Genomic DNA, 23,264 nt, shown 5'->3' on the forward strand with positions numbered 1-23,264 from the left:
TGGAACATACAGAGACACATCTGTATAAACAGATTCAGGAAAATGTCCATTTCTGTCAATGGGACTTTTTTCAGTATCGATACCTGTGAAAAATGAGGATCTATTTTTGATATTAGTATCGATGAGTATCTTATTTTCCAGACTTTTCACAACTCACCACAGAACCACACTGGGAGTAGAACCCGGGACCTTGTAGCTGCAGAAGCAGATGTCTTGCCCAAAAGCACAGCCGTTGTGTCTCTGAGCGTTTCTGTGTGTTTCAGAAAGGAGTCGGGACTGACCTCTGACCCTGGTCATGTGCCTCTGTGCCTCGCTCCTATTGGCCCCCAACCTATGATGTCATAATGCTCTGGCTCCTCCCCCTTCGACTCTGGATCCTCCCCTTTCCTCCAGTCTCCACCCAAGACCCAGGTGAGTCCTGTACCAGGACTGAACCAGGACTAAACCAAAATTAAACCAGGCCTTAAATCAGTCCTCAAACTGTTCTGTTCAGATGTTTATCCATGTTCTAGTTGTTTCTTCTCACGAACCAGTACGTCACACGTCCACTGTGACACGCCCACTGTGACACGCCCACTGTGACACGCCCACTGTGACACGCCCACTGTGACGTATGCACTTACTTCACCAGTTTTATTTTCTTCATTGGTGATATTCGTAGCATTCGGCAGGGTTTCGTCATTATTTTGGTACAAATGAAAAAAATGTGCTGCTCTAGTGTGATGTGCAGATATCAATAGGGGGCGCCGACAGCATGCGGCGCTTTGTTGTGATGACGTTAACGGCGACGTCAGCTCCCACTGGGCAACACAGTTTTCTAACATGGAAATCAGTGGACTTGTTTCTTTTATGGAGTCATTTTAGATGAATATTGTGATTTAAATGTGTACATTATAACAAAATGATCCACGGGCTCAGAGATGAGAACCATAGAGACACAAGCACAATAGGACTGATTTAAACCATGCTAAAAACCAAGTCTAACCCTCTGATCTGCTTCAGGTCCCTTCTCGTGGTGCAGTTTTGTTCGGTCTTCCGAGTCTGGACCCTGGACTCAGTTTGGACCCTGTGAGCCTCAGAGCCGCGACATGAAGGAACTCATGAAGATCCGAGTGGAACCTCCAGGGGTCACCTGTGGAGACCCACCTGAGAAGTTCTGCAGCCTGGTACAGACTCTAAACCAGGATTGAACCTGGACTAAACCAGGACTGAACCTGGACTATACCAGGACTGAACCTGGACTAAACCAGGACTACACCAGGACTGAACCAGGCCTAAATCAGAACTAAACCAGGACTAAACCAGGACTAGACCAGGACTAGACCAGGACTGAACCAGAACCTTGTAAATCTGAGCTAGTCTTGGTCAGGACTAAGCTTGCATAGCAAGACGGATTGTCTGATATTTGTGAGTTCACAAACTCACAAGAATCCATCCTGAGAGACGGACCAATCATAGAGCAGCATTGAGGTTTGGGCGGAGCCAAAGACAAAGTGCCCAGAGGAACCGAAAACCAAGATGGCGGCACAGACAGACCTGAGTCTATTTCCTCAGAAACACAGGGTTTACTTGTGAAATGGGTTTAGTTCAAGTTTGAGGTCTCGTGTCGTTCTGCTGTTGTAACGCTTCGACCAATCAGATTCAAGCCTTCGCCATGATGTTCCACGTTTTCCAATCGCTTGTTGTCAGAGAAGAATTCTGTAGAACTCTTCAGAGTGACACATGATTCTGGAGAGAGCTGGTCTTGGTCAGGACTACCTCAGCTGGAGGATTGTAGTTTTTGTATATGTTTTAGGTTGATGGGTATTCTGCGTGTGTCAGATGCCCTCCCTGTGAGTCAGATGCCCTCCGTCTTCTTGGAATAGTTCAGTTCAAATGTCTCTGAGCGACAGCTGCTGTTAATCAGATTATACTGTTCAACTACATGAGGCTGTGTGAGCGGGTACCTCATTTGTCCTGGTTTAGACCCGGTTTGGGCCTGGTTCAGTCCTGGTTCAGGTCTTACTTCATAATTGGGTTATTCAATTCTATTCAAGTTTCTATAGCACATTTAAAACAGCTTCAGTTGAACAAAACAAATATAACAATAATAATAATAATACGTTTTATTTATAGGGCGCCTTTCTGGGCACTCAAGATCACCTTACATACAATATATACAATATATACATATACAGACAGTTAAAATCAACATTTATGAACATACAGTTAAAAACATTCAGATAAAAAACATTGAAAAAGGACAGGGCAGGTGTGGATTATAAAGAATATGTCAGTCTGAACAAGTGGGTTTTAAGTTTGGATTTGAAGTGTGAGAGTGTGTCAGTATTGCGGAGGTCAGGGGGGAGAGAGTTCCAGAGCTGGGGAGCAGAGCGGCTGAAGGCCCTGCTCCCCACGGTGACAAGCCGGGCTGAGGGAACAGAGAGATGGAGAGAGGAAGAGGAGTGGAGAGAGCGAGCGGGTGTGGCAATATGGAGGAGGTCTGAGAGGTATGGAGGTGCAAGGTTATGGATGGCTTTGAATGTGTGGAGCAGGATTTTATATTGGATGCGGTGTGAGATGGGGCCAGTGAAGTTGCTGTAGGATGGGTGTGATGTGGTTGATGGAAGGGGTGCGTGTGATGATGTGAGCTGCTGAATTCTGAACCAGCTGAAGTTTATGGAGTGTTTTTAGTGGGAGACCAAAGAGAAGAGAATTGCAGTAATCCAGGTGAGAAGAGACAGATAACACGATACACAGGAGAAGAACTATAAAACACCTGTATCCTGTTCAGTGATAAATGCCAGGGAGAAGAGGTTTTCAGTCTAGTCTTAAACTGTGTTAAAGTCTGAGAGGATCTGACAGGTAGAGGGCGCTGTTCCATAGTCTGGGCCACAGATAAGATAAAGAGGACCCACAGAGTGCAGACTGGACCCATAGAGTGCACACATTTAAACACAATAATAATATTTTCAGTTGACCTGATATTTGTCTCATCTCGGAGGTCGGAGGATCGAGTCCCGCTTGGACCAAGTTCTGTCATTGTGTCCTTATGCAAGACACTTCACCCACATTGCCTAGTATGAAAGTGGTGTGTGCATGAATGATAGGTGGTGGTTGGAGGGGCCGATGGCACAGATTGGCAGCCTCGCTTCCGTCAGTCTCCCCAGGGCAGCTGTGGCTACAATAGTAGCTTACCATCCCCAAGTGTGGAAATGAATGAATAATGACTATAGTGTAGCGCTTTGAGAGGCTTTGAAAAAGTGCATTACAAGTGTAAGCCATTATTATTATTATTATCTCTTAGATTTTGTCTCGAACTGCAGTGTTCTGGACATTCTGTAAGTGCTGCAGGAAGCCCTGGTCCAGCAAACAAAGAGTTACAGTAATCCAGATGCCTCGTTACAAATGTGTGGATTGGCGTGGTTCAGACCTGGCTTTAGGCCGGGTTTACACCTGGTTCACACCGGATTATAGCCAAAGGCTCATTTCCATCCATTGTCCCAAAGGGCTGGGGTCAGAAAAGGCCAAGCAAAATAGAAAATTGCACACTCCACTTTTTTAACAGTCACTTTGGTCACACATTCAAGGCATGTACATTTTAGCCCTGCCCCATCTAACTTTCTGCAGCACTTATTTTTAAGTTTCTGCAGCACTGATGTTTAAGTTTCTGAAGACTTATTTTTAAGTTTCAGAAGCACTCATTTTTAAGTTTTAACAGCACTCATGTTTAAGTTTCTGCAGCACTCATGTTTAAGTTTCAGCAGCTTTCACATTTAAGTTTCTGCAGCACTCATGTTTAAGTTTTAGCAGCACTCATGTTTAAGTTTCAGCAGCACTCATTTTTAAGTTTTAACAGCACTCATGTTTAAGTTCTGGCAGCACTCATGTTTAAGTTTCTGCAGCATTCATTTTTAAGTTCTGGCAGCTTTCATATTTAAGTTTCAGTAGCATTCATGTTTAAGTTTCAGCAGCACTCATGTTTAAGTTTTAGCAGCACTCATGTTTAAGTTTTAGCAGCACTCATGTTTAAGTTTGAGCAGCACTTATTTTTAAGTTTCTGCAGCACTCATGTTTAAGTTTCAGCAGCACTTATTTTTAAGTTTTAACAGCACTCATGTTTAAGTTTCAGCAGCAGTTATTTTTAAGTTTCTGCAGCACTCGTGTTTAAATTTCAGCAGCACTCATGTTTAAATTTCAGCAGCACTCATGTTTAAGTTTTAGCAGCACTCATGTTTAAGTTTTAGCAGCACTCATGTTTAAGTTTCAGCAGCACTCATGTTAAAGTTTTAGCAGCACTCATGTTTAAGTTTCTGCAGCACTCATGTTTAAGTTTCAGCAGCACTTATTTTTAAGTTTTAGCAGCACTCATGTTTAAGTTTCAGCAGCATTCATGTTTACGTTTCTGCAGCACTGATGTTTAAGTTTCAGCAGCACTCATGTTTAAGTTTCTACAGCATTCATGTTTAAGTTTCAGCAGCACTCATTTTTAAGTTTTAGCAGCACTCATGTTTAAGTTTCTGCAGCACTCATGTTTAAGTTTCAGCAGCACTTATTTTTAAGTTTTAACAGCACTCGTGTTTAAGTTCTGGCAGCACTCATGTTTAAGTTTCAGCAGCATTCATGTTTAAGTTTCTGCAGTGCTCATGTTTAAGTTTTAGCAGCATTCATGTTTAAGTTTCAGCAGCACTCATGTTTAAGTTTTAGCAGCACTCATTTTTAAGTTTTAGCAGCACTCATGTTTAAGTTTCTGCAGCACTCATGTTTAAGTTTCAGCAGCATTCATGTTTAAGTTTCTGCAGCACTCATGTTGAAATTATGTTTAAGTTATGTTTAAGTTTCAGCAGCACTCATGTCACGAGGCACGAGTCCTTAAGCCAGCTATGCACAAAAGATAAGTCAGCTCTGAGGTCATCAGCAGCTGAAAGCTTTTGGCTCGAGTGTAGATGATTCCATGATTCACAATCATCTACAGTTGCACTTGCAAGGTATTGATAAAGAAGGAGAAAAAATCCGGCCCAAGGATTGACCCCTGTGGGACACCATCACAGTCTAAACATGAAGATTTTACACCATCATCTACCACACACTGTTCCTGTGGGACAGATACATGTAAACCATTGGAGAGCTGGAGATGTTAAACTGAGTCAACCCAGAGCAAAATCTGATGTTCTGGTCCAGATGGAGTCAAAAGTTTAGTTCAAGTCTGAGAAGACAGCCCCAACACAGGGACTCTATTCAAGAAAGTTCTTTATGTTTTCAGTCAACACACACAGGGCAGTGTTTGTGGAGCGATGGGTCTGAAAGTCAAACTGTTTGTGTAATGAAGGTTGGGTGTTTTGTAAATGAGCAGTAAGTAAGAGTTTGACCACCCACTTCTCAGCTACTTTAAATATAAGAGGAAGTATCCCCACTGGCCGATAATTAGCCATGTCTGTTTTAGCATCTGATTTAAAAACCAATGCACCTGCAGCTTCTTTCCACTCAGCTGGGGCAACCCAATGTTTGAGGGACATTTTGAGGAGATGGGTGACTGGCTGTACAAGATCCTAAAATGATTTCAGAAAATGTGTATTTAGACCAATTGTATCAAGTGCTTTTGAGTTTTTTAAGTCTGGAATCACTTTGTCAACTTCATGGTCTGAAATATGAGCGATCCTGAGCCTGATCACTGATGTTAGCAGAGCAGGTGGAGTGAAATGTTTAAATGAGTAGCTAAGGAGAGAAGCTCTTTAATAATGAACTTGTTTATGTGTAACTCCATTGTCTTGTTCTTTTTCTTTGACTGACAGGAAAACTGTTTGTTTAGGTGTTGCTAAATAATTTGTCCATTGCCTTTTGCATTCACTCTTACATTGATGACATTAGCTTTGCAGTGACTTTATGTGGCATATGAGTAAATCTCTGTCTATAATTAGACCTGTTTCAGTAACTGGTTTCTAGTTTTCCTACATTCTTTACTTTGACATGGCTAATTACATTTTGTCTTGAATGTATGCTTCCCTCTAATGGAGAAGGTTGATATAACATATTTAACAGTTTGGTGAGTTGACTGCTACATAATAGAGGCTCATCACTGGACAGGTGACCTCCCAGTTCACTGTGGATCAGGCCGCAGCCACATTTTGTCGTTGGTTCCTGTACGTTCATTTAGAGACCTGCTATTATTATTATTGTGGTCTGAAATACCAAAAAAGGTTATATACAACTAGAATATCTATTCAGGTTTGTAACTAAAGAGAAAATCTGTTTTAGTTTTTGAATGTCTTGTGGTTCTTGTTGAGTGTAATAAGTACACTTAACTGAGAAAAAAAAAAAAAAAAGTTACTTTAGGTTGAGACTTGGTTAGGACCTGTTTAAGACCTGTTCAGACCTGGTTTAGACCTGGTTCACACCCAGTTTAGACCTGGTTTAGACCCAGTTTAGACCCGGTTTAGACCTAGTTCAGACCCAGTTTAGACCTGGTTTAGACCCAGTTTAGACCTGGTTTTGACTTGGTTCAGACCCGGTTTAGATCTAGTTCAGACCCAGTTTACACCTGGTTTAGACCCGGTTTAGACTCAGTTTAGTTTCTCTGTTTTACAGGATAATCCATACTTGTGCAGTGACGAATGCGACGCCTCGAGCCCTGACCTCTCTCACCCCCCTCAGCTGATGGGCGATCGAGAGAGGGGCGGGCTCGTCACCTACTGGCAGACGGTCACATGGTCACGCTTTCCTGAGCCGCTGTTGGCCAATGTCACTCTGTCCTGGAACAAAACTCTGGAGACCACTGATGACATCATCATCACCTTCGAATCTGGACGTCCCTCTGCCCTGGTGCTGGACAAGTCCCTGGACCGAGGTAAGACCCGGTTCAGATCTGGTTTAGTTCTGGTTCAGTCCTGTTGTTATATTTCTGTTTTATATATCTGTTGTTCTGTCCCAGGGCAGACGTGGCAACCGTACCAGTTTTATGCCGACGATTGTCTGGAAACGTTTGGGATGTTTCCAAAAAAAGTGTCTGACCTTTCACCTTCGAACTTGACCCGGGTCATCTGCACCGAGGAGTACTCGCAGTGGGTAGGAGCCAAGGTAAGGACACAAGGAAGCATCTGAGGGTAGGAGACAAGGTAAGGGCACAAGGAAGAATCTGAGGGTAGGAGACAAGGTAAGGGCACAAGGAATAATCTGAGGGGTACATATGAGGAGACAAAGAGACATCCAAGGAAGGATAAAAGAAGACATGTGAGGAGACACCTGATTGGTCTGTTATTAATGTTAATATCTTGACAAAAGAGCAAAATAAAAACCCAAGGATCATGTGGAGCAGGTTAACACGAACATTTCAAGAGCAAAATGATGAGTCTGACAGCAGCAGGTACAGAGAGAGGGGACACGGTTTTTACACAGAAAGTGAACTGGAGCCAGAGTCGATGCACATGCATGATCACTTAAGATAAGCGACATAACAAGGACACATGTGAAGAGGCTAGCAGGCATTTAAGGAGGCACACATGGAGACATCTAGAAGTGAATCTGGTCTCTGGACTGATCTCAGGTCTCTGGTCTGGTCTTTGGTCTCTGCTCTAGTCTTAGATCTCAGGTCTCTGGTCTGGTCTCTAGTCTTTGGTCTGGTCTTTGGTCCTTGGTTGGGTCCCTGGTCTGACTCAGTCTCTGGTCTCTGGTCTTCAGGAGGAGAAGCAGGTGGTCTTCGAGGTCCGGTCCCGGTTCTCAGTCTTGGCTGGTCCAAAGCTCTTAAACATGGACTCAGTCTGGACCCGACTGGACTCGAGTCCTGGTCTCAGGGACTTCTTCAGCTTCACTGACCTGAGGCTGCGCCTGCTGCGGCCTGCGCTTGGAGGAACCTACGTCCAAAAGGACCAACTACTCAAGTACTTCTACGCCATCAGCAATGTGCAGGTACCCGCCAGGTAAGAACCACAGACAGTGCCTACAGGTAACACCTACTGAGTACCCACGGGGAGTACCTAAAGAGTACCCAAACAGGAGTAATTATAGACAGTACTACTACACCATCAGCAACATACAGGTGAGAGTAACTAAAGAGTAACTAAAGAATAGCTACAGACAGTACCAACAGAGAGTACCTTAAGTACTGCTGCACTATAGAGAGTACCAATAGAGACAGTACCTAAAGTACTACTACACTTTAGAGAGTTTCTAGAGCTGGGGGATCTAAAGTGTGGCCCATGGGCCAAACTTGGCCCTCCAGGAGGTTTGTCCCTGAGGAGAAGCTGAGGTTTCATCAGTTTAGATTTAGAGTTGAAAAGACAAAAGGCAAAAGGTTTGGGCCTTGTTCATGTTGGTTGTTTATGTAAATGTTTATTTACATGTTTATTCATATGTCTTTTTCCATGTTTATTCACATGTTTGTTTACATGTTCATTCACATGTTTGTTTACATGTTTATTCACATGTTTGTTTACATGTTTGTTTACATGTTTGTTCACATGTTTGTTTACATGTTTGTTACATGTTTATTCACATGTTTGTTTACATGTTTGTTCACATGTTTGTTTACATGTTTGTTACATGTTTATTCACATGTTTGTTTACATGTTTGTTCACATGTTTGTTTACATGTTTGTTACATGTTTGTTCACATATTTGTTTACATGTTTGTTTACATGTTTGTTACATGTTTATTCACATGTTTGTTTACATGTTTGTTACATGTTTGTTTACATATTTGTTTACATGTTTGTTCACGTTTGTTCACGTTTGTTGACATGTTTGTTCACATGTTTACATGTTTGTTCACATGTCTGTTTACATGTTTGTTCACATGTTTACATGTTTGTTCACATGTCTGTTTACATGTTTGTTTACATGTTTGTTACATGTTTGTTTACATGTTTGTTTACATGTTTGTTCACGTTTGTTGACATGTTTGTTCACATGTTTACATGTTTGTTCACATGTTTATATCTGTATGTCTCTCTCAGGTGTAAGTGTAATCTCCACGCTTCCCGCTGTCTGCTCCAGGACTCAGCTCTGGTCTGTGACTGTGACCACTTCACGACAGGTGCAGACTGTGAGCGCTGCCGACAGGGCTTCACCCGCCAACCGTGGAGGGCAGGGTCGTACCTTCCACTGCCACAAGGGGCCGCCAACATCTGTGAGACTCTTACATCTGTTTAAACATAACGCTAAAGGCCTGAGCTAAACGCCTGACCCAAAGCTAACAACCTGAGCTAAAGCTAACAAGCCTGTGATTCCCAGTTTGACTCAAAACCAAACACTTCTGTACAAACGCTGGGTCACTACGGCAACACACACACAGACTTACTACATGTATCTGCTCTATATTTGTGTGACTGTTTAAACCTGTACCTATAAAATAGCACATGGAACTAGACTACAGCCTGTGTAAACTGTAATATACAGTATAAAGTATAGAAAACTGTGTAAAGTATAGAGACCTGTGTAAAGTATAGAGACCTGTGTAAAGTATACAGACCTGTGTAAAGTATACAGACCTGTGTAAAGTATACAGACCTGTGTAAAGTATACAGACCTGTGTAAAGTATACAGACCTGTGTAAAGTATACAGACCTGTGTAAAGTATACAGAAGTGGAGTCTTTAATCTGTCTTAGCCACAGTCTGTATAAAGAAGTGGACTAAGTGACTGTGACGTCACCCACAGTGTTCGACTCCATATAAAGCTCATCGAGGCTAGCATTTATAGCGGCTAGCCATTATAGCGGCTAATCTGGAGCCCAGATTAGCCAATCGTGAGTATCATAGCAGCCAAAGAGTCAATCAGGAGCGAGCCTGTCGAACGCCCCTTCCTACCCGCATAACTGGTTTAGCAGGAAGCAGGCACTTAGCAACACTGTCAGAGAAAGAAGGCGCCTGATTTGTCTGTTATTAATGTTCATATCTTGATTTACACAGACAATAGTGAAACAAAAACCCCAGGATCATGTAGAGGGTTAATACGAACATTTAAGACCAAAGTGACGAGTCTGACAGCAGCAGGTACAGAGAGAGGACACAGTTTTCAAGTGTAATGGGAATTGGAGCCAGAGTCGATGGAGCTGGAATCGCGCCCAGAATCGCTTCCTACTTGGAACACGGCAGCTAGCACATTGGCTATGTCCACTTATCTATACAGTCTATAAACTGGACTAAACCTGACACTGGGGGGTCACTGGGATGTTAAAGATACACCTGTAAACCTGAGCTAACCTTGCGACTGTGTTTCAGGTGAAGCTGCAGAGGAGCCTCAGGGTACGTGCTCTTAGGGTTCCGTAATGTTCGTGTGTGTGCTGAATGTCCATTTAGGGGTGCTACAGTCTCACTGCACAGCCTCCTCTCCCTAACCCTGTTCTAATGTGATGAAATGTCCCGCAGTGGGGCTTTAGATTTATTAGATTCTATCTGACATTTTTGTCAACATTTAGTTATTCGTACATTTTTCTTCCTGAACAAGAAATGAACTGGATAAAACCTTATATTACAAATAGAATACAAAGTGTGGTCAGCGGTGCTACGTTCACCTCAGGGCATCAGGGGCATCGGGTTTACATGTAGAGTCTATGGTGGACACGAGTCTAGGCCGCCATGCAATTTTGCATCTTCAGCGTTGAGGCGTTGGACGCTCTGTTTGTGCATCTAAAACTTCAGACTCCAGAGTGGGAAAAGCTGAACTTTTGCCGTTTGACGCACAGCGTCAACCAATCAGAAACTACGCTCCAGTGATGTAGCCACGTCATTATCCAGAAGAAGGAGAAAGACATCAGCTACAAACTAGTGGCAGTTTAAATATGCTGGGAGCACCAGCTAGCATGAAGATAGAAACACCGCCCCTAAGCCGATCACCTCTGTTGATGGTTTTATGTAATAATCGCACTAAAGTCACTCCCTCAACCTGGTCTGCATCGTTCACAAAGCAACTCATAGACTGCCAATGCCCTAGACACATCAACGGACGCCCTGGACAACGGACGCCCTGGACAACAGACGCCCTGGACAACAGACGCCCTGGACAACAGACGCCCTGGACAACAGGCCCTGGACGAGTCAAGTATTTTTCTCTGACTACGTCCACGGCATCCATGACACGTGTCAGAGGCGTCTGCCTCAAATGCAAAAGTGTCTGCCTACAGGCATTCAACTTGAGGTGTCCAACTAGAAACGTACAACTAGAGATGTCCAACTTGAGGCGTTCATCTACAAGCATCCAACTAGAGATGTACAATTAGAAACGCCCAACGCATTTTTGACACCCCAGTCTGAACATCTTTAGAGTGTAATATGGGAGTTCCACAAGGCTCCATACTTGGACCAGTTCTCTCATTATAATTTTCCAGAGCCATGCAGAAACATGCATATGTACAAATGTATACTGATGATGCAGTGAAATAGACACCCACAAAAAAAGTCCCAGAGGTCGGCTTTATCTTCACATCTACGAGGTCTGCACAACCTTACACATATTAGGCCATATTTGACCAGTAAAAACCTTTCTTAGAAAATATGACTCACATTCTGGAGACATCCAATCTTTTGAGAACTATAAATACTTCAAATGTGACTGAACAATGGTTAGGGTTTAGGTTAAGGTTAGGGTTTAGGTTAAGGTTAGGGTTTAGGTTAAAGTTAGGATTTAGGTTATAGTTAGGGTTTGTTTAAGGAAAGGGTTTGCACCTCCATCGTTAAGGTAGAACATAAGACTGAGTGTAGGGCTGGTGTAGATCTGTGGCTAGAGGTGACTTATAGACAGTAACATCTGGAGCTGCATACCTCACCAAAAGAGAATGCCCTACATAAAAACCCTGATCAAATTGTCCATTCACAGCCTCTTTGTTCAGCGCTTCTGTGATTTTGTTTTTCCTCAGGTGAGACCCCTGACTCCGCCTCCTCTGATGCAGTGGCACCACCTCCTGCGGAATCCAGTCCGGATTCCTCAGATCCAGGTCAGGTTCTGCTCATGTTAATGGAAGGGTTAAGGTTAGGGCAGGTCAGAAGGGATGTCTGAAAGTGATGAAGTTTAGGAACAGAATTCATTTTAAAGTTAGCAAATGGGTTAGACTTAAGGTTAGGGTTATGGTTAGGAAAATGTTTTGGTGTAGTAAACATGTTTGAATGCATCTGTCACCTACAGACTTATCTCAGATTACACCATAATATAAAACAGTCACATTATGGTTAGGCAATATCACATTTTAGGCCTGTGTATTGATCCTTTGCAGCAACATTCTTTGGGGGTTTGATGCTAACTGTCGGCACTGCTCTGTCTCAGGTCTGTCCTACTTAAGTTAGACTTGAATCTGAGTTTTGTTTGAACACAATCCAACCATAAAGAACTGATTTATCTGAACTACAACACGAGAGCGGATTTGTGCTGTTAAACAAGTCCCTCTCAAATACAACTGCAGTCACAAGATAGCTAGCATTAGCATTAGCCAACAGTTTTTCAGTTAGTCATTCTCTCCTTTTTGTGTAAAATCAAACTCCTAAACAGGACCATGAACTCTCAGACTGATCACAGGCTCCTGAAACCTTTTTTGTTTTTTATTGCTAATCTGCACATTGTGTCTCCATGGTAACTGCTGAACATTTAATCATAGACATGAATGTAAAACACCCCCAAAGTATCAATAGGCCTATCACATTCAGGCCAGAGCTACATGATGACTTCTGTCCGGACCTGTTAGTACTAACCCTCTGCTTAAACCCCTCTGCTCCAAGACCTTGGTCCAGACCCTGGTCCTCCTTAGACCTCAGTCATGGTCATAGACTGTATAAAGAAGTGGACTAAGTGAGTGTGACGTCACCCACAGCGTTCAGCTTCAGTCAAATGAAGCTCATAAAGGCTAGCAGTTATAGGGGCCAATTTGAAGTTGAGTTCCATATTTGGAATTCCTACCATGAGTATCATAGCAACCAAGGAGCCAATCCAGAGCGAGGCTGTTGAAGATAATACCCCTTTAGCAGGGAGAGTGCCCTTAGCAACACTGTCAATCAAACCTGTTACTAACACTAGGAGCAACCTCAGGAAAGAAAGCGCCTGAATTGTCATTAATATTCAGTTTTTGCATAGAAAGTGAGTTGGAGTCGATAGAGCCTGAATGATCACTTCCTGTTTAAAATTTGATGGCTAGCAGGTTAGCTATGTCCATTTATATATACAGTCTATGGTCCTGGTCTAGACCCTGGTCCAGACTCTCATCCAAATCCGCTTCAGACCCGGTTCTCCTCAGACCTCAGTCCTGGTTTAGACCCTGGTTGCATCCTGGACTCTGGACTTAGATGTTTTTATTTTTCCACAGATTTGGCCTCAGCGCTCCCTCCTGACGATTTGAGCAAAGTGCCATCTGAGACACCAGAGTCTGCTGACCCTGCCCCCTCTGACCTCACTTACCCCATCCCCTCTGACCCTTTCCCCTCTGACCCTGCCCCCTCTGACCCGGTCTGGATTGGGCCGTCTATAGACCCCTCAGAGTTTGGTTCAGATCCAAACTTTTCTGTCTCTGAGTCTTACACAGTTTTAGTCCCTTTGTCTGAGGTCCCTCCCCCCACAGACTCCAGTCCTGGTCTAGACTTAGGTCCTGGTCTAGAACCTGATTCTGGTCAGGACCTTGTAGACCCCCCAGAGTCTCAAGCAAGTTCTCCAGTCTCACTTGATTCCAAGTTTCCCGTAGAACTGTCTAATCCAGACCCGGCATTATCCGAGAGCGGACCAGAAACGAGACCAACAAGACCAGAGACGGGACCAGAGATGAGACCAGAGACCGGGCCAGAGACCGGGACAGAGACTGGGCCAGAGACCAGACCAGAAACAAGACCAGAGACCAGACTAGAAACCGCACCAGAGACGGGACCAGAGATGGGACCAGAGACGGGACCAGAAACCAGACCAGAGACCGGACCAGAGACCGGACCAGAAACCAGACCGGAGATGGAACCAGAAATGGGACCAGAGATGGGAGCAGAGAGGGAACCAGAGAAGGAATCAGAGACGGGACCAGAGATGGGACCAGAAACCAGACCAGAGATCAGACCAGAGACCGGACCAGAAACCAGTCCAGAGATGGAACCAGAAATGGGACCAGAGATGGGAGCAGAGAGGGAACCAGAGAAGGAATCAGAGACGGGACCAGAGATGGGACCAGAAACCAGACCAGAGATCAGACCAGAGACCGGACCAGAAACCAGACCAGAGATGGGACCAGAAATGGGACCAGAGATGGGAACAGAGAAGGAACCAGAGAAGGAATCAGAGACGGGACCAGAAACCGGACCAGAGACTGGACCAGAAATCATACCAGAGACCGGACCAGAGACCAGACCCAAGACTGGACCAGAGTCCTCAGACCCTGCTCCTGACCCTGATGTTCCTTTAACCCCAGACTTTGTGGACCCAGAGAACAGAGTTCCTGAGACCACAGAGTCCTCTGAGCCTTCTGTGGAGGACACTCTGACCGGCCCCTCTTTCCAGACCCCAGATCCTAAATCAGACCCTAAACCAGATGCAGACCTGGTCCCAGAACTGGTCCCTGGCAGGCCCATGGAGGTCCCCATAGAACGTAGTCCAGACACAAGTCCTCCTGAGACCCCAGAAAGTCCAGATACAGACCGAGTCCCTGCACTGGTACAGCCTCCGGAGGGGGCTGAAGGTAAAGAATCAGGAATAGATCAGGACTGGGACTAGACCCTGTCCAGAGCCAGGACTAGACCCTGACTGTGGCCTGAGGCGAGTAGCACAGATGACATCACCACATTCTACGGACCAATCATATTTAACACAGATGACATCACCACATTCTACGGACCAATCATATTTAACACAGATGACATCACCACATTCTACGGACCAATCATATTTAACACAGATGGAGCAGAAAAAGTGAGTCTTGTGCAAACTCAGATGTGTGTTGTTGTTGTTGTTGTGTCCAAAAGGACCAGGACCAGAACCAGCACCAGTACCAGAGCCAGACTCTGGAGTGCCTGAGAGGGACTATGCTCCAGTCGACTTCTCCTTCCCCTCCCCTGATGAGGGCACAGAGTCCAGACCTGAGACTGTAGAAAGACCTGGACCACTACCAGACTCAGACAGAGGTGAGTGGCAGCCACATGTAAGCCAGTCTGCCCCAGGGCAGAGACAATCATCTGTGTTCTGTGATTTTAGGTCCAACAGACCAACGGAAGGAAGACAACAAGGAGACAAGGACGGAAGGAAGGGAGGAAGCAAGGAAGGAAGGGAGCGAGGAGATGAAAGCGGAGACAAGGAAGGAGCCGACAGAGGAGACAAGGAAGGAGGGCAGCGAGGAGATGAAAGAGGAGACAAGGAAGGAGCCAACAGAGGAGACAAGGAAGGAAGGGAACAAGGAGATGAAAGAGGAGACAAGGAAGGAGACAAAAGAGGAGACAAGGAAGGAAGGGAGCAAGGAGACGAAAGAGGAAACAGGGAAGGAAGGGAACAAGGAGGTGAAAGAGGAGACAAGGAAGGAAGAGAGCGAGGAGACGAAAGAGGAGACAAGGAAGGAAGGGAGCGAGGAGACGAAAGAGGAGACAAGGAAGGAAGGGAACAAGGAGGTGAAAGAGGAGACAAGGAAGGAAGGGAGCGAAGAGACAAAAGAGGAAGCAAGGAAGGAGACGAAAGAGGAAACAAGGAAGGAGACGAAAGAGGAGACAAAGAATGAAGGGAGCGAGGACACAAAAGAGAAGACAAGGAAGGAAGGGAGCGAGGAGACGAAAGAGGAGACAAGGAAGGAAGGGAGCGAGGAGACGAAAGAGGAGACAAGGAAGGAGACCAAAGAGGAAACAAGGAAGGACACAAAAGAGGAGATCAGGAAGGAAGAAAATAAAGAACCAAAAGAGGAAAAAAAAGAGGAGAGGAAAAAAGGACCAGAAGATGTGAACAAAGAGACAGGGAAGGAGGAGGCAAGGAAGGAAACCAGGAAGGAAGGGAGTAAGGAGACAAAAGAGGAGACAAAGAAGGAAGAGAGGAAAGAAGTAAAAGGGGAAAAAAAAGAGGAGGAGAATGAAGGACCAGAAAATCAGAAGGAGACAAAGGAGGAGGCAAGGAAGGAAGGGAGTGAGGAGACAGGGCAGGAGGCAAAGCAGGAAATGAGAGAAGGAGGAAAGGAGGAAATGAAAGAAGAGAAAGAAAGTAAAAAGGAATCAAAGGAGAAGACGAAGGAGGGAAAGGAAACAACAAAGGAAGAAAAGGAGGGAAGGACAGAGGAGACAAAGGAGGAGAAATATGAAAGGAAAGGTTTGTGTCCCCGAGTCTCTGAACTTTTCTGACTTAAAAAAATGAAAAACAGAACAAGCTTAAGTTTAGTCCAAAGTTACTCCTCACTAAGCTTATGCATTCAGAACGTCCTAAGTATTCACCATGATGAGTTTATAAGCACTTTTACCTAGTAATGGGACTTTCGGCTCTTTTGTGGGATCTGAATCTTTTGAATCGGTTCATTTTAAAGAGCTGTTCAAAAGTCTTGTGTTGGTTCAGAGTTAATCTATATTAAAATGTATAAGATAAAAAGATTTGGTTCTTTTAAAAACTGAGATTTGGTTCCAGTTGTTCTTGAAAGACCTGTTCAAAAGAGAGTTTGGTCATCACAGTAAAGCTAACAACTAGCATGCTAACAGCGCATTTATACACAGAATTACTTTGACCTCAAGAGTTGCTTACACGATATATGCACTGTACAACACGTTTACTCAAACACACGGGAAAGATCAGGAACAGGGACTTTAAACGTAAACTTACATTTGTACTTATCCATGTGTTTGTTTGTTTGTTTATTTCTGTTTATTTGTCAGTGACTCAGAAGATTCTGATCCCGGGCTCCAGTAGCGCTTTGTCCAAAATTGCTTATGTCTCCTTCACAGGTAAAAAAACAAAACTGAACACGAAAACAAACAGCTAACCCCAACAGCTAAAACAACTGCTAAAACCTACAGCTAAACCGAACGGCTAGAACTATACAAGTGAAACCTCTGACCAAAAGCTACAGCTAAGTCCACACACTACCAACCCACTGCTAATTCACTTTCACTATATCTAAGTCTAATGCTGCATTCAAAATCACGGCACAAAAATCGTGTTGAAAGCCCCTAGTGGAACATCTTTGCATTTGAGGCAGATGCTTTTTGGTGTATTTGAGAACAGTGTGTTTGAGTGTTCTAGTGTGTTTGTGTGTTCTGGTGTGTTTGAGTGTTCTGGTGTGTTTGAGTGTTCTGGTGCGTTTGTGTGTTCTGGTGCGTTTGTGTGTTCTGGTGTGTTTGAGTGTTCTGGTGTGTGTTTGAGTGTTCTGGTGTGTTTGAGTGTTCTGGTGTGTGTTTGTGTGTTCTGGTGTGTTTGTGTGTTCTGATGTGTTTGTGTGTTCTGTTGTGTTTGAGTGTTCTTGTGTGTTTGTGTGTTCTGTTGTGTTTGAGTGTTCTGGTGTGTTTGAGTGTTCTGTTGTGTTTGAGTGTTCTTGTGTGTTTGTGTGTTCTGTTGTGTTTGAGTGTTCTTGTGTGTTTGTGTGTTCTGTTGTGTTTGAGTGTTCTTGTGTGTTTGTGTGTTCTGTTGTGTTTGAGTGTTCTTGTGTGTTTGTGTGTTCTGTTGTGTTTGTGTGTTCTTGTGTGTTTGTGTGTTCTGTTGTGTTTGTGTGTTCTGGTGTGTTTGAGTGTTCTGGTGTGTTTGAGTGTTCTGGTGTGTTTGTGTGTTCTGGTGTGTTTGTGTGTTCTGGTGTGTTTGCGTGTTCTGGTGTGTTTGAGTGTTCTGGTGTGTTTGAGTGTTCTGGTGTGTTTGTGTGTTCTGGTGTGTTTGTGTGTTCTGGTGTGTTTGTGTGTTCTTGTGTGTTTGAGTGTTCTGGTGTGTTTGAGTGTTCTGGTGTGTTTGCGTGTTCTGGTGTGTTTGCGTGTTCTGGTGTGTTTGTGTGTTCTTGTGTGTTTGAGTGTTCTAGTGTGTTTGTGTGTTCTTGTGTGTTTGAGTGTTCTGGTGTGTTTGTGTGTTCTGGTGTGTTTGTGTGTTCTGGTGTGTTTGAGTGTTCTGGTGTGTTTGTGTGTTCTGGTGTGTGTTTGTGTGTTCTGGTGTGTTTGAGTGTTCTGGTGTGTTTGTGTGTTCTTGTGTGTTTGAGTGTTCTAGTGTGTTTGTGTGTTCTTGTGTGTTTGTGTGTTCTGTTGTGTTTGAGTGTTCTGGTGTGTTTGTGTGTTCTTGTGTGTTTGAGTGTTCTGGTGTGTTTGTGTGTTCTTGTGTGTTTGAGTGTTCTGGTGTGTTTGTGTGTTCTGGTGTGTTTGTGTGTTCTTGTGTGTTTGAGTGTTCTGGTGTGTTTGTGTGTTCTGCTGTGTTTGTGTGTTCTTGTGTGTTTGAGTGTTCTGGTGTGTTTGTGTGTTCTTGTGTGTTTGTGTGTTCTTGTGTGTTTGTGTGTTCTGGTGTGTTTGTGTGTTCTTGTGTGTTTGTGTGTTCTGGTGTGTTTGTGTGTTCTTGTGTGTTTGTGTGTTCTTGTGTGTTTGAGTGTTCTGGTGTGTTTGTGTGTTCTGGTGTGTGTTTGAGTGTTCTTGTGTGTTTGAGTGTTCTTGTGTGTTTGTGTGTTCTTGTGTGTTTGTGTGTTCTGGTGTGTTTGTGTGTTCTTGTGTGTTTGTGTGTTCTGGTGTGTTTGTGTGTTCTTGTGTGTTTGTGTGTTCTTGTGTGTTTGTGTGTTCTGGTGTGTTTGTGTGTTCTGGTGTGTGTTTGAGTGTTCTTGTGTGTTTGAGTGTTCTTGTGTGTTTGTGTGTTCTTGTGTGTTTGTGTGTTCTGGTGTGTTTGTGTGTTCTTGTGTGTTTGTGTGTTCTGGTGTGTTTGTGTGTTCTTGTGTGTTTGTGTGTTCTTGTGTGTTTGTGTGTTCTTGTGTGTTTGTGTGTTCTTGTGTGTTTGTGTGTTCTTGTGTGTTTGTGTGTTCTGGTGTGTTTGAGTGTTCTGGTGTGTTTGAGTGTTCTGGTGTGTTTGTGTGTTCTGGTGTGTTTGTGTGTTCTTGTGTGTTTGTGTGTTCTGGTGTGTTTGTGTGTTCTTGTGTGTTTGTGTGTTCTTGTGTGTTTGAGTGTTCTTGTGTGTTTGAGTGTTCTGGTGCGTTTGAGTGTTCTGGTGTGTTTGAGTGTTCTGGTGTGTTTGTGTGTTCTGGTGTGTTTGAGTGTTCTGGTGTGTTTGTGTGTTCTGGTGTGTTTGTGTGTTCTGGTGTGTTTGAGTGTTCTGGTGTGTGTTTGTGTGTTCTTGTGTGTTTGTGTGTTCTTGTGTGTTTGAGTGTTCTTGTGTGTTTGAGTGTTCTGGTGCGTTTGAGTGTTCTGGTGTGTTTGAGTGTTCTGGTGCGTTTGAGTGTTCTGGTGTGTTTGAGTGTTCTGGTGTGTTTGTGTGTTCTTGTGTGTTTGAGTGTTCTGGTGTGTTTGTGTGTTCTGGTGTGTTTGTGTGTTCTTGTGTGTTTGTGTGTTCTGGTGTGTTTGAGCGTCAGCACAGGCATCAGATGACAGAGTTGAAAAATTCAAATTTTTGTCATAATTTGTTGCACGAGTTTGGAGCGTCTGCCTCAAACACCAAGGAGAACAGTTTGGCTCCATTTTGACAATACCACTCTGCAAACCTGATTACTCCTGATGCCCTGCAGAATTACAACCAAATATTACATTTCTATTAACGGCTGTCTTTCCTTGTTTCCTTGCTTCCTTTCTGCTTTGTGTCCTTGCTTACTTGCTCGTTCCCCTTTGTTCCTCCTTCATTCCTCCTTTGTTCCTTCTTTGTTCTTCCTTCATTCCATTTGTTCCTCTTTTGTTCCCCCTTCATTCCTCCTTTGTTCCTGCTTCGTTCCTCCTTCGCTCCCCCTTCATTCCTCCTTTGCTCCCTTTGTTCCTCTTTTGTTTCTCCTTCATTCCTCCTTCATTCCCCTTTTGTTTCTCCTTCATTCCTCTTTCACTCCCCCTTTGTTCCTCCTACGCTCCCCATTCGTTCCTCTGTTCCCCTTCATTCCATTTTGTTCCTCTTTTGTGTCTCCTTTGTTCTTCTTTTGTTTCTCATTCGTTCCCCTTTGTTCCTCTTTTGCTTTTATCATTCGTTCCTTTGTTCACCCTTCGTTCCTCCTTCTCTCCCCTTTCATTCCTGTGTTCCCCCTTCATTCCTCCTTCTCCTTCATTCCTCTTTTACTCCCCCTTTGTTCCTCCTACGCTCCCCATTCGTTCCTCTGTTCCCCTTCATTCCATTTTGTTCCTCTTTTGTGTCTCCTTTGTTCTTCTTTTATTTCTCCTTCATTCCCCTTTGTTCCTCTTTTGTTTTTCTCATTCGTTCCTCCTTCGTTCCTTTGTTCCCCCTTCATTCCTCCTTTGCTCCCCCTTCGTTCCTTTGTTCCCCCTTCGCTCCCCCTTCGTTCCTTTGTTCCCCCTTCGTTCCTCCTTCGCTCCCCCTTCGTTCCTTTGTTCCCCCTTCATTCCTCCTTCGCTCCCCCTTCGTTCCTTTGTTCCCCCTTCATTCCTCCTTCATTCCTCCTTCGCTCCTTTGTTCCCCCTTTGTTCCTCCTTCGCTCCCCCTTCGTTCCTTTGTTCCCCCTTTGTTCCTCCTTCGCTCCCCCTTCGTTCCTTTGTTCCCCCTTTGTTCCTCCTTCGCTCCCCCTTCGTTCCTTTATTCCCCCTTCATTCCTCCTTCGCTCCTTTGTTCCCCTTTTGTTCCTCCTTTGCTCCTCCTTCGTTCCTTTGTTCCCCCTTCATTCCTCCTTCACTCCACCTTCGTTCCTTTGTTCCCCCTTCATTCCTCCTTCACTCCCCCTTCGTTCCTTTGTTCCCCCTTCATTCCTCCTTCATTCCTCCTTCGCTCCTTTGTTCCCCCTTTGTTCCTCCTTCGCTCCTCCTTCTCTCCTTGCTCCGCCCCTTTAGCGTGTGAGTGTAACGATCACTCAAATCGCTGCAGTTTCATTGACTTCCTGGAGGTGGTGACGTGTGTGAGCTGCAAACACAACACCAGAGGAACTAAATGCCACCTGTGTCGCCTGGGGTACTACCGCAACGATTCTGTGCCCATGAGCAACGAACAGGCCTGCACAGGTGATCTAACCCACAACCTCTGACCACCACTTCACTTCAGAGGAGCCATTTTGGATCTGCTCTAAACTGAACACACACTTTTATCCTAATGAGCGGCGTGTTGGACTCTTCAGGCCTGTAGCACAGAGGGAATCTAACCCACAACCTCCTGGTGTGTCCTGCAGTGGGCGCAGGGAAGAGCAGGGGCTTATGGGAGATTTTCTGTTTGTTTGTTTGTCAGAGTGCAGATGTGATGGCATTTGTTTTTCTCTGAGATGTGACATTGTTTATTTATTTGTTATTTCTCTTTGTGACCTTTGACTCTGCTGAGCTCCGCCCACTAAGTCAAACACATATCCCTCAAGAATGACGCTGTGACGCTGTTGTTTATTTCCCAGAATGCAGCTGTGACCCTGTTGTTTATTTCCCAGAATGCCACTGTGACTGTTGTTTATTTCCCAGAATGCCACTGTGACTGTTGTTTATTTCCCAGAATGCCACTGTGACTGTTGTTTATTTCCCAGAATGCCACTGTGACTGTTGTTTATTTCCCAGAATGCCACTGTGACTGTTGTTTATTTCCCAGAATGCCACTGTGACTGTTGTTTATTTCCCAGAATGCCGCTGTGACCCCGTGGGCAGCATGAGCTCCATCTGCTCTGAGACTGGGGCTTGTCCCTGTAAAACCGGAACCACCGGGAGGCGCTGTGACTCCTGCCTGCCTGGGTACAACTGGAGAGAGAGAGGCTGTGCAGGTGAGGGAGGGCATCTGACATAATCAACCACACAGGGAGTGTTTGGTCACAGCTGAACCTCCCCAACTTCAGATGGGTGTGATTGACAGGATCAGGAACAGGGCATGGTCCATCTGTATCTAAACAGGCACAGGCGCACGCACACACACACACAAATGAATGCACACACACACAGGCGCACGCACACACACCCATGCACGCACACACACACAAATGAATGCACACACAGATGCACGCACGCACACACACAAATGAATGCACACACACACAAATGCACGCACGCAGACACATGCACACACAGACACACGCACACGTACACACACATGCACAGGTTTAAAAGTTTGACTGTTTTTGTGCAGAAAACATTTGTGATGAAGATCAGCTTCTGTGTCAGAACGGAGGAACATGTATGGACTTCACCAAGTGCTCCTGCCCCTCCAACTACACAGGTGAGGGAGGGCATCTGAGGCAGTCTGACACACAGGGAGTCCATGACACCACAAGGTGATATCTGTGTAATCTGATCCATAACAAAAGAAAAATAAACTCTTGTCACTGGACAAAAAGTTGTAGCAGTGAAGATGTTTAGCAGCTCATTCGTCTCTTCTTCAGTTCTGGTCAGATCACTGCTGGACACTGACTTATATCGGTCTGAAGGAGGAGCTAACGACACTGACACTGGAAACAGCTTTTATTTACAGTTTCTGTTTGTTGGCTAGGTCTATTGAGCTCCACTAGACTGTGCCTGAGACATACAGTCATTCAAGCCACTAATGAGTGATTTCACACCTATTAACATCCTGGCTAGCTCTATTGTTCTTTGGTCTGATGCAGATATAGATTGGGGAGAGGTGATGCCTAAGGCCCTCATTCCTGTAAAGATTGTCTTTCCTAAAAAAAAAAAAAAATGCTAGTAAGGTACAGATCTCTATCCCCCATCTATAACTCCATCCTCAGACCCAAATCAAACAAAGAGAACAAAGAGAACAGAGCTAGCCAGGAGTCTGTTTTGTGGGCAGTATGGGAGGGCATCTGACTATTTTTCATTGCAGGATCGTTCTGTGAGCAGGAGCTGTGTCTGGAGACTGAAGGATGTTCACAGGAAGCCACTGACTCCGCCCCTCAGCCTTTCATGGCCACGCCCCTGTACCTGATGCTCTTCCTCCTTCTGACGAGACACGCCCCCTCCTGACAAGACACGCCCCCTCCCGACGAGACACGCCCCCTCCCGACGAGACACGGCCCCTCCCGACGAGACACGCCCCCTCCCGACGAGACACGGCCCCTCCCGATGAGACACGCCAAGCTGTTTTTTTTTACTGTTTAAATAAAAAGTTTGAATGAAACACTACAAAATAAAAATACAGCAAAAATGTCTGAGCTCATTTGACACACAGGGAGGTCATGGCACACACAGGGTCAGAATGTGTAAATGTACAGGGTCAGAGTGGGTTCTGTGGCGAGGAGGGGCTGGGGCTATGTGAGGAGGGGGTCGGGATCTGTGAGGAGGGGGCGGGGCTGTGTGAGGAGGGGGTGGGGTTTTGTGA

General features: G+C 44.8%; 1 protein-coding gene across 1 annotated transcript; it reads left to right on the forward strand.

The window, feature by feature from the left end:
- Positions 1–1,015: 1,015 nt before the first annotated feature.
- Positions 1,016–22,931, forward strand: LOC117375711 (netrin-G2-like). Its single transcript, XM_033972021.2, has 10 exons — positions 1,016–1,166; positions 6,565–6,823; positions 6,908–7,053; positions 7,654–7,892; positions 8,928–9,117; positions 14,495–14,504; positions 20,816–20,983; positions 21,580–21,717; positions 22,077–22,166; positions 22,770–22,931. The coding sequence occupies exons 1-10, from the start codon at positions 1,089–1,091 to the stop codon at positions 22,907–22,909; spliced, it is 1,458 nt and encodes a 485-aa protein (XP_033827912.2). The 5' UTR covers positions 1,016–1,088; the 3' UTR covers positions 22,910–22,931.
- The last annotated feature ends 333 nt before the right edge of the window (positions 22,932–23,264 follow it).

The sequence above is a fragment of the Periophthalmus magnuspinnatus genome, chromosome 9 (genome assembly GCF_009829125.3).
Source record: "Periophthalmus magnuspinnatus isolate fPerMag1 chromosome 9, fPerMag1.2.pri, whole genome shotgun sequence".
Lineage (NCBI taxonomy): Eukaryota > Metazoa > Chordata > Actinopteri > Gobiiformes > Gobiidae > Periophthalmus > Periophthalmus magnuspinnatus.

Excerpts from the sequence above, each read along its gene's own strand:
- LOC117375711 (XM_033972021.2), top strand. The coding sequence starts at position 1,089 with ATGAAGGAACTCATGAAGATCCGAGTGGAACCTCCAGGGGTCACCTGT. Across the intron at positions 6,824-6,907 it reads GGACAAGTCCCTGGACCGAG|GGCAGACGTGGCAACCGTAC; the intron begins GTAAGACCCGGT and ends GTTCTGTCCCAG. Across the intron at positions 22,167-22,769 it reads CTGCCCCTCCAACTACACAG|GATCGTTCTGTGAGCAGGAG; the intron begins GTGAGGGAGGGC and ends TTTTCATTGCAG.